Here is an 11454-nt window from a genome sequence, read left to right as displayed (position 1 = left end):
ACAAAAATATGAAAAGAAATTAGATGAAGTAGGCAAGCTTGATCAATATAAACTACGCATTATAGCAGTTCTACAAAGCGATCATCTTTATCTTTATAATACCGCTGTTACATCCTGTCATTGCCATTATCATCATTGATATATGGGCCGCTACTAAACAGTCTGTCGCGAAAACAAATTCTGCCAATTTGCAAATTTTGTTGGTAAAAAAGTTACGGATCTGGCATATCCAATACTGCTGGCAAAACGATAATAGAAAGACAGAACTATAGCAATACTCATCAATAACATATATGGCAGATTGACAGCTGAAATCAAGCAGACGTTGATTTACTTTATTATAATTTATTGCATATTGAAAACACAATTAAAGTATTTAAAAGATTCTACTTAATTTCTGCCACCGATTTATCTAGTTACGTCAGCAGATTTAGTTGATAAAATACAAGACTAATGCGAACATAGGTAATGCCAATTCGCTAACAATTTCCAATTAAATTTGCTATCAATCTGCTACTATACTGCGGACAGTTTGTTTACTGGGTACTATTACCATCACTACTATTACTATTATTATTATAGTTATTGTTAGTACGTACATTACCGACCCATTGTTACAAATAATACTGCTAATAATTATTATTAGAGTGCAAATGTGGCAACAACCGTGACAAACGTGATATGATATCGATAAGATTGGAAACGAAAAGGAAAAACGTATGGAAGAAAGAGAGGAGGTACAAATTCAGCGGGGGTACAAATTCGATTTCGATTCTGGCATTGTCAAATTATAAATTAATATAAATTATGTTTTTTCCAGAGACTATTCTGATATAATTAACACTAAAATTACGTGATTAACTGCATTAATTCTTAAATTTGACACCAAATGGATTGTTCATTTCTATATCTACGATTCCTCTCCTTCTTTACTGTTATAAAATAATTAGAACGAGATAAACTTTTTGTTGTTAGGTTTGCATAAAAAATCAGTTATGATATTAACATCGAGTCTCGTAGATTTGAGTACCTTTTCTTCAAGATTTTATATTTTCTTAAATAAATATAATATTTGCGTATAAGAAAGACAGTACTAAAATATGAATGCGACAAAATTTCTTGCTGCGTCAATGTTATTGAATACTGTTTTATGTTTCCTATCATTTTAATAATAGATATATTTATTTATATATTTGCAATTTGATTTTATACGCAAATCTGACAGTAAGAAATTTTCTTCCAAAAAGAGCTCTCTTTTTTGTCATTTCGAGATTGATTTTATTCAATCTCTCATTCGGGATGAGCTCAGACAATTGAAAGAAATGCGGAGTTCTTGTTGTTGAGACAATTCGCTTGTATTTTTTTGATACATGTCGCAATAATAGCCGCATTGTAAACGATTGAAAACATCGCCGTATGATTGGGATTATATTTCAAAGGTAGTATACGAAAGTATAAATATTCTGCAATTACATACATTGAAAACTGTATATAAAACAGTCATCACAATTATTACGTGGAATTGCTCGCGTGACGTATATTTCTTGCATGAGCGAGAACATTAATTTCGCGATCTTGTTCAAGTGAAAAAAATATTGCAGTTGCCGAATGATCAGATAATACTCTACCGCATTTTATTGACTGAAAAGAAAAAAAAGTAAAAGTTATTGTTGCATTATAGAACAGAAAACATGAGTCTACAGTTAATATAAAAATAGCTGTTGCATCTTGAAAGTAGCGACACATAGTTTTTGTCAGAAAGAGAAGTCTAAGTGCGGTTGTCTTAGCATTTTCGTCGAAAATTCACACATTACTGTCACCATCCATTTTAATATTAGATATCCAAAGAAAGAATGGTTTTGTTAAAATATCTAAAAATTTCAAATTATCTAAAAATATCAAAATAATTACGTAGAACGCTTAAACTAATTGCTAAATCATGTTTGAGTTTCCTACATAATTATTTTGATAGTTCAACAAAATTATATATATATATATATATATTCATATTTGTATCTATCTAAATTTTTAGACACTTTAATGAAATCGTTCTTTCACTGAGGGGAAGTATTCACTAACCTTATAATGAATACTTAGTAGTAATCTTCAATGGATTTTTAATAGCATATGCTAAAATGAATGTTGCGATAATAGAGAGTTTCGATGATCCTACAAAAAAGGCCGAGGAGATAGTCCTTTCAAGATTCTTTCTGCTATTATATAATATTGTAACATAAAATATATTATGTGTACCTTAAAAATATGTTATAAGAGAATTTTTTAATTATAGGTCGCTATTTTCAAGCTGAAGTAAAAACCTCTTCATCAAAATGTTGCACTTTGAATTACGTGCGAAATTAATGATTATTATATTGAGATCGGCTTCAATAGTGCATTATCTTTTAAAAATAAATTTAGAAAATTCCAACATGTTTTCCATGACTACCATTGCCTGCGACACGTATCGAAAGAATGCGTGAATCTCAAACCTCATTGAAATGTTCGTAATGATTATCGAATGACATTACAATATCATATATCATGTACAGAGAGAAAGAGAAAAAAGTATTCTGCCAATAATAAAGTGTTGAATGATTAATAAAAGTAATGTGTTTCTTCATGCAATAACATCTTCCTTTAGTTACGTACGTATTTTGTCATAATCGTTACTTTTCGTAAAAAGTAGCGATTGATGTTAGCGAGGCTAACAAAACGATATTCAATTCCAAAATTTATGTATAAAAAAGTATTACTGATAAATTGATTATGTTATTTTATATCTTTCGTACAAGTACTGCAAGGATCATTTTATAAAGGTAGGTAAGAGAAATTATGTAAAGTGTATTATATTTTTATTAATTTCACCTAACAGTTGTCGTAGTAAGAAAACCTTTTACAAAAAGAAAATGCTACAAAATTATCTTATGCGCATTATAAAAGTTAGTTCACACATACGCATTAGTTTCGTCCATTTTAAATATTAAAAAGGCACCAGAATCGAAGATAACTCTTTATGGTTATGATAGGAAGACGGAAGAGCGTTTGATCATTTTCCTAAACAATGTGTTCAAATTAAATATTTTTCTTTTTTAACTGTTTTCTTACAAATAAAGGATGTAAAAATTTTTCAAATTCTTTATAAAACTTTGAATATGTAAATAAAAATCTAATACTGCTAATAATGTTAGGTGTACGAGATGGGAAGTCTTGCAAATAAATTAGATCGTTAATGAAGCGTAAATTATTGCAAACTAAAAATGTGTGTCAATAATTAACTTTTCATTTGCTAATTTGCCGATCTCGATAAACGCTCAAAATTTTTTTCCTTCGATATCAATTAACTTTAATTTCTTCATTTCTTGTTATATTCGACTATGGGAAAAAAAATAGGGACAGGATATGGCAGCCAAAGTCAATGGACATCGAAAAAAAATCTTATAATGGCATTCTAATAGAACTATTTGGCATTACGAAATTGTGTACAAATTAATTACAAAAAATGGATCAAATTCGATATTAAATGAACGAAATTTTAATTATGCATTGTCAGAAAGAAATTTTGATTATGCATTGCCTTATCAGATTTATTACTGATGCAATTTAATCAGTCAAAATGTGCCAATGAACGACCGCTTTAAAATAGCACTTAATAGCATTGTTATGCACCACAATATGTCTCTGAGTACGTATATATATATGAAAAAAGAATTAAAGTCTAGTGAAATTAAAGCTTGTTGGAATGACCACTATAATTAATGTGAATCACATTAAATGCGTTAATCGTATCAAATGCATTACTGTACATAGATATACAAATGTATGTCAAAATTCCATTTCTATCGTGTTATTTTTTTAATGATTCTTTAGCAATTTGAAAGATGACTATTTTCTAAAATATATAGAATTGCATATTTAAAACTTTCCACAATTTTAAATATTATTATCTATATCTTTATGTGACACATAATATAGAAATTTTGCTAAAGACTATTTGAAATTATTGTAAAAGTAAGATTTTATTATTTATTAGATCAGAGAAAAAGTTCTATTTTATTAGCTCAAAATTATATACAGAATTTTCGTTACGAAATTTTCGACTATATGACGTAAAAGTTTTTCCTAAAAGTTCATTTAAAAAAAATATTTCTATGACTTTTTGTTATCAAATTACATTAAATAAAAAAGCATTTTGATTTTGATTGCTCCGTTAAAAATCATCATATTGCAGTTAAAAAATCATATTCTTATAGTGATATAATTGTCAATTTAAATAAAAAATAGAATAGGTATATATAAATTTGAGCTAAAAATATGACTGATTATTTTTCTTTCCATTGTGCAATAACAGTAACAAGTTACAAGAACAGTAATATCATTTATGGCAATTATATCACTCGACAAAGCAACGTTTCAGCTTTAAGAATCTTTTTTTTTATTATGACTTTTTAGTATGATGATTTTTAATGAAGTTATGAGCAATCAAGGTTAGAAGCTCCTTTTTATTTACCCGAGTAATTCAGGAACAAATCGCAAGAACATAAAAAAAAAAATTTTGTAGGGAAAGCTTCAAACTTTCACGATAGCTAGTCGAAAATTTGCTCAAATTTTTTTGAGACACGTTACAGATCTACAAAGTGCAAAGAAAATTTTTAATTTGTTTCAGCTCGTAATTTTCTATATGTAAAAATTACAAAACTCACATAAATTAAAAGAATATAGTAATTATTCGAAAGTAGAAATTTCAAACTCTGAAGCCCGATTGCATCAACGTTATTTTAAGCGAGGCTTAAAACTCTCTTTGTTCTTGTCTCTTTTCGATTATAAAACGAGATAGAGAGAATTTTAAGTCTCGCTTAAAGTCAAAGTAACGTTGGGTTTAAAATCCTTCTTTTAAATTTAAATTTTGATCATTTTTAACGAAGATATTGTATATATAATTTTGAACTAAAAAATACCACAGAACTTTTCCTTCGCGCTCAATATTTAAATATAAATTTTATTATCTATTTAAATATAAATTTAAATGTCTATTATTTACTGCTAATTTAAAAACTACAATGCAGGGTCTACAATAGAAGTTATAGACGATCGTAGGATCTTAAGTCGTAGGAAATTTATCAATCTAATATAAGGAGAACAATCGACTATATTTTCTTATTTAAGACTCCACAACTGTACGACTCCTATTGTAGATCCTGCATAAAACATTTTCATTGAGAAAAAATCGATTCCAAATTAACTAAAGAATTTGTTAGAAATGAGAGTACGATAAGAATGGATTCTGTTGTAAATTCTGTATCTTCTGTAAAAAAAAAGTTTGATTTCTAGAAATCCATATTTTTTCCTATTTAAGTGTTGTGCCAAATAGTAACGTGTGTCTACGAACTTCGTCTAACATTCGTAATAATTAAACAAAATATATTACAAAGCGTCAGTTGGATCCCATATCCTTTATCTTTACATGTTCATAAAGCATTACATTCTCGAAATGCTAAGTATCCGAAAGTATGTCAGTTGATGTATCCTCTTGTCCTAATGTGAGTGGAGTGACTAGTTGCATGTTGACCGATATATACAAAGGATAACATAACTGTTTGTCCAGGGCCATTATTTCATGCTGAGAAAAAGATGCATTAACATGTGATTTATTGCGTATTGTATACAATTAAAAACAGGATTCGTGACTCTTAAATGTCGATGCAAACTTACTTCTGTGTTCCTTCTCAAACGTAATCTCAGCATACGCGAGTCTTGGACATGTTTCACTTGGCGTTGTTCATTCAGTGAAAATAGACAAACTCTAAAATGAAAAAAAAAATTATATTGTTATCATTTTTCAATGTTAAACTATTAAATTAACTAACCAATGATCTACTTTATGAGCTTACTTTATCAGTATTTTATGCTCTTTATGGTTTGCCTTGATGTGCTCACAGTCTATTCTGTGGTTTCTTTCAATCCGCAGATTAGTTGTATCTAAAGTCATTAGTAAATCTAGCCCATAGTGGAATGCTTTCCACCTCCAAATGTGTTCACCTGGTTTCTCGACACATCTACCACACCGATAGCACTCTTTGGAAAATTCCTCTTCCGTCATTTGTACTGGACTGCACATGGAGAAAAAATATATAGTCTTGTTTATATCATTTCTATTGAAAAAAGTTATATTTGTAGCCTACCCTCTGTCTTTATTTCCATCCACTCTTAGTAAGTGAAGCCATTGTTCTCTGTAAGCACTATATAGCCAGTCTGGTGGTATTAAATTATCACTGTATAAAATTTTATCATCTTGTTCATGTAACAATAAATATTTCATCCTTAATGCTTTGAAAGGTGCTGCATATTCCTTGCCTTCTTCAGTTGTTAAAAATGGTTCAGTCCATTTGTGATTTTTGAAATATTCGTCAATCTTTAGTGTTTCCTCGTAGTTATGTATATGTGCAAATAACCTGTGTAATAATATACAGCAATCATGTACAATTATATATAGAAAAAACACGATGATTTTATTGTTTTAGAAGTAAAATATAGATGTCATGCACATTAAACATACCATAAGCGTAACATCATGTATATGCAAAATTCTGTTTGCAAAACAACTAAATCAGGACTGGTCACTAATTCTGTCATCAGATCTGGTGAAATTTCTTTCAGAAAGGACGGATGTCGCCATCCGTAACTCAATAGATTGACCTCCAGCCAACGTTTCGCAGCTGCTTTCACAGTAGGCACACCATACGACACAGCTGCATTATAATATGATACAACAGTCTCGCTATTTGTAGTTTCTATCATTATGTCTACACACTCGTCTATTAAGCCTTGTAATTGAAACAAGGTAGAAGTTGCCAGGATAGAAACCACTTCTTTTGGCTCCAAACTGACTTCATCTTGATACAATGAGCCCAATACAACAGATAATGCTAGAATAATTTTAGATTATTATTTCTCGATAATGTAATATATATCTTCTCATCTATTATTTTTAATTTTTATACAGCATAAGATTATATAATTTCAATATTTAATTATATCTTACAATTTATTGTAATATTAGGATCTGTAATTTCAACACTGATGACTTTTTCGTTAGCTTCCTTCCAAGAACCAGAAAACATGCTAGCAAAATATGGACTCTAAAAAAAATAAATTTTTTATATACATTGTTCTAAACTTATATATCGTGAAATTACAAAAATATAATTAAAATTATGACATAAATTTAAAAACAGATTCTTCGACTAATTTAAAATCTATATATTTTATCTTATAATAAAAATATATATAATAAATATATATATATAAATATATATAAATATATATATATATAAATATATATATATATATATATATATGTACATATATATATATATATATGTGTGTATAAAAATATTAGAATTACATTAATATTATATCAGCAACAACAAAGAATTTAATATTATAAGCTAAAATGTATAACTTTTTGCAAACAATAATTGCAAAACAAAAAAAATTTTATTTCTTTTTTAATTCCAAATAAATTTTATTTTAATAAAATTTAAATTTTTACAAGACTTTTACTTGTTTCCAAAGATATTTAACGTTAAAACACAAAGAGCTATAGCAGACAATGGAATAATGTCAAATTTTAATTGAATATTTAACATCTCAAATGTTGACGCCAAAATATAATACAATTACTGACACTGGATCCATAAAATCCATTTAATTTAAATGTTAATTAAAAAGCACTAAAAATTAAAGAATTAAAATAATATAATTCGTATTTTAAAAAATCAATACTAAGTTTAAATCTTAATAATCTGGAATTTGGAAATGTAACAAAAAAAATTAAATTGCTGAACATTTTTTACAAGAGATTTATAATTAAGTGGATCCGATAGACTCACTATCAGTTACCAAGAGTTAAATTCATATCGAAAGATCTGTTATTGAAATTTCGTGACCTAAGAAAGACATCGAGAGAGGGAGTTCACATAGGAATGACTCATACCTGACTAATATAAACTTTATGCAATCTCCATGCACGTCCAAGTATGAGAACAGTTATGTCACTGCCTTTCTCCTCTTGGAACAGGGTCTTATATATGTACTGCGCCGTTGTCAATAATTTTCTCCTATAAACGGAATATGAGATTTAAATACAAAAGCTCTATGCGATAAAATGACAATTGTCGTCGAACAGTAAAGAAGCAAAGGGAGATAAAATGCCCGAGATAGATGCAAATCCGGCCGAGCGATCTTACTTTTTCGGTGTATGCAGCGTCCGCTCGATGTAATCGGACTCAGAATCACAGTCATACTCTTCTATATATTTTCGCTTGCAACCCCGGTAGACGTTGTGCACGGCTAGATTCGATATTGACGCGATCCTGCTCGCGTAGCCACCCATCGTTACGGCGATCGCACGACGCTACGGTGGATTTTGTATTTCTTTCTCTTTCTCGTTTCACTAAACTGCGCGTTCTCTCATAGAGATCACGCGTTCTCACTTGATACACGTTGTCGTCCTTGCTCTCCAATAGGAGCCTGAAAAAATGAAACTTATACAAACGCGTAGGTGTACTGAGGTGTACTGGTAGTCGGTGGATGTCGTGGATGGGCGGAAGCGAGCTGCGGACGGCGCATGTAAACACTCGCATATGTTGTGGCCAGGGCCGACTACTGACGAGGAGGGCCCCCCCAATTGAAACAGTTTTCGTAAAATAATTAATTCGGTACATCTCAATAATAACGGTATTAACGACGGCTAATTAATAAAAAGTGAATCGATTTTAATTATAAGATATACATATATTAATTGATATATTGTTGGTATATTTTGCTTTAATTTAATTTCACAAGCTAAAAGATATAATATTATCGAGAAAAGAATAATTTTATATGAAAAAGAAAAGTATTAAAATAAGATCATTTCATACAATAAGTTTTAGTTTTCTTATAGATATTATACAAACGGATGACTAAAAATTAAATTTTGTCATTTATATTGAAGTTATTATTCTTTAACATTTTTTATTACACACATGTATGATTAAATTTTAAAAAAGTCTCTTTTATTTCTTTTAATTACAAAGTTGATTTTCTTGGAAATAAAGCTTTGTTGAAAAAATTTTGTCAGATATTTTTGATATATTTTTTCAACGTTGAATAGTAAATAATTAATTAATCAAAATTTAAGTGATAAAGTTATAATGTTGATAATTTTTATTTTCTGTATATTTATTATTCTTATATCCAATTGACAATTCACGCATTGACAGTCACCAGCACAATAAGTTGTTGAAAAGGTGTCCAAGTATTTACATTAGCAACTAGTAAGTAGCAGTGAATAATGGAACATAACCTGATCTGAATATGTAGCGTGTAGTAAACAATTCTCTTTTTTTTTAAGTGATTACGGTGCGTACCGATCATTGCATGATAATTATATTAATTATATAAGAATGCAAGTTTGTATTCGAAGGTTTCAGGGATCAATAGCGATAAGATGGAATAAAAATTAAATTCATCTTGTGTGTGCACATGACCATTTAACCTCTCGTCATCACGCTGTGCCAACGATCTAGTTGCTATTAAAGCTGATGATATCAACCGTAATATACCGATGAACGAACTCAAGACTGCGTCATTGAGTTTTTTTAATCAGCGTTGTAGAATGCTGTAAGTTACGGAGAAATGTTACGACGAAATAGGTAATTTTTTTATGCAATTGTCTAACAAGTGTATGTAATAATCATTCAAAAACATTACATTCGAGTTCAAATAAACGATTTTTTTACAAAACAGAAAATTAAAATCTGCTCTGTGAATTATCTCAAATAAATACTTGATTTGATGAAAAACTTGATAGTAAAATGAGTTATAATAAGATAAGATAGTAAAATTAAGTTATTAATAATAAAGAAATATATTAAACAAAATTTAATTTAAAAAAGATTGTTTTATTTATATTGTTTAAACATTTTATCAATTGATATAAAATGGATCGTGATCATATAAAGTGACTAGCAATGACTGTTGTTTTTGTTTTGCAACAGTTACAAGATCTAAGAGTTACTTTTCAATATAATGTATAAAAAATAAAATTATAAATGATTAATAATTTATATTAAACAGGTTGAAGCACAGAGTAATATCAATTGGTATCATTGTTCTTGTGACAATATTTTACAATGAATTTCTCGTATATGAAGTACAAAAGCTCAAGTGGACCATGCGCGAATGTTCCGAGTGCGTCAAGATTCTTCTTGTCGCAGATCCTCAAATACTCGGGGAAAAATATGAGAATTACTTTGGTTCATGGATAGCAAGATGGGATAGTGATAGGTATGATCAGCAAAACATCTAGTAATTTTATTGTAATCAATAGACGTAATGAATAGAAAGCCTTACAGATCATTTGTAATTTGTTGCACAGGTATTTAGAGAAGACTTTCTCGAGAGCATTAAAATTTTCTCAGCCGCACGTTATTGCCTTCTTAGGTGATCTTATGGATGAAGGTCATATAGCTAATGCAGAAGATTTTGAAAAGTACAAGAGGAGATTAGATTCAATATTTTCGATGCCAGATGACATAATGGTATTTTACTTTAATTACATAATTTTCTTTTCTCCTTTCTTGTGAAAACTATGTTTTATTGCTAGTCTTGTCTTTTTTTTAGAAAATTTATTTACCAGGCGACAATGATATTGGAGGTGAGAACGATCGTGTTTCTCCCAACATTCACAAGAGATTTAATTTCGCATATACTCAGCCAGACACTTTAGTGTACAAGACCGTTACCTTTTTCAAAGTAAATGCAAATCTTCTAGATATAATCTCTTCTAGATATCTTTTGTTTATGAGATAAATTGGTAAATATTTTGTTTTAGGTAAATAGATTGACACGCACGATGCCGGAAGCGCCGAAAGATGCATTTCTTAATGATTACGCGGAAAGAAATACGACTAATGTTATTCTTAGCCATGTACCTTTGCTGTTTACGCCTGGAAGTTTCGTACAAAATGTACTTTTTATTATAAAATAAGAGAAATTCTTGATGATTTATCCTGTATTATCTTGAATTATCACTGTCTGATCTTATAGGTAATCAAAGAGTTATCGCCGCAAGTCATTTTTACTGCGCACGAACACAAAGCGATGCAAATAAGTCTGGACACGGCAACAGATCAGTTAAGCGATGTTTGGATTTTGTCACCTTATGAAACGCTTCTATACCAATTAAGAATGGATGTAGGAGATATTCACGAAATACAAATACCCACCTGTTCCTATAGAATGGGTACGCCACACATGGGTTACGGACTTGCGTATATAGGTATAGATTTTTCAATATGTTAAATTTCTCGAGATTTATTATCGGTTATAATTACATCAGTCTCTGTGTGTGTGTGTGTGTGTGTGTGTGTGTGTGTGTGTGTGTATATATATATATATATATATATATAT

The 11454-nt window shown here is 29.4% G+C and overlaps 2 protein-coding genes across 2 annotated transcripts; one reads left to right on the top strand and one right to left on the bottom strand.

The window, feature by feature from the left end:
* Positions 1 to 5491: 5491 nt before the first annotated feature.
* LOC105617440 (protein germ cell-less) lies at positions 5492 to 8392 on the bottom strand. The gene is made up of 8 exons (XM_012198995.1): positions 8247 to 8392; positions 7994 to 8117; positions 7040 to 7136; positions 6554 to 6923; positions 6180 to 6449; positions 5889 to 6107; positions 5710 to 5800; positions 5492 to 5617 (listed from the first exon to the last, which is right to left on the bottom strand). Exons 1-8 carry the CDS (start codon positions 8390 to 8392, stop codon positions 5492 to 5494), a joined length of 1443 nt encoding a protein of 480 aa, XP_012054385.1.
* Positions 8393 to 9678: 1286 nt separating this feature from the next.
* On the top strand, positions 9679 to 11346 carry LOC105617670 (metallophosphoesterase 1 homolog). The gene is made up of 6 exons (XM_012199226.1): positions 9679 to 9695; positions 10120 to 10329; positions 10421 to 10583; positions 10666 to 10797; positions 10877 to 11011; positions 11092 to 11346. Exons 1-6 carry the CDS (start codon positions 9679 to 9681, stop codon positions 11344 to 11346), a joined length of 912 nt encoding a protein of 303 aa, XP_012054616.1.
* The last annotated feature ends 108 nt before the right edge of the window (positions 11347 to 11454 follow it).

This window comes from Atta cephalotes (assembly GCF_000143395.1).
Source record: "Atta cephalotes unplaced genomic scaffold scaffold00013, whole genome shotgun sequence".
Lineage (NCBI taxonomy): Eukaryota > Metazoa > Arthropoda > Insecta > Hymenoptera > Formicidae > Atta > Atta cephalotes.
The sequence above is the reverse complement of the archived record's forward strand: the minus strand, read 5'-3'. Positions and strand labels throughout refer to the sequence as shown.

Excerpts from the sequence above, each read along its gene's own strand:
- LOC105617670 (XM_012199226.1), top strand. Across the intron at positions 10,330-10,420 it reads GCAAGATGGGATAGTGATAG|GTATTTAGAGAAGACTTTCT; the intron begins GTATGATCAGCA and ends TTTGTTGCACAG. Across the intron at positions 11,012-11,091 it reads CTGGAAGTTTCGTACAAAAT|GTAATCAAAGAGTTATCGCC; the intron begins GTACTTTTTATT and ends CTGATCTTATAG.
- LOC105617440 (XM_012198995.1), bottom strand. The coding sequence starts at position 8,392 with ATGGGTGGCTACGCGAGCAGGATCGCGTCAATATCGAATCTAGCCGTG. Across the intron at positions 6,924-7,039 it reads TCCTAATATTACAATAAATT|CATTATCTGTTGTATTGGGC; the intron begins GTAAGATATAAT and ends AAATTATTCTAG. Across the intron at positions 6,108-6,179 it reads GATGGAAATAAAGACAGAGG|TCCAGTACAAATGACGGAAG; the intron begins GTAGGCTACAAA and ends CTCCATGTGCAG.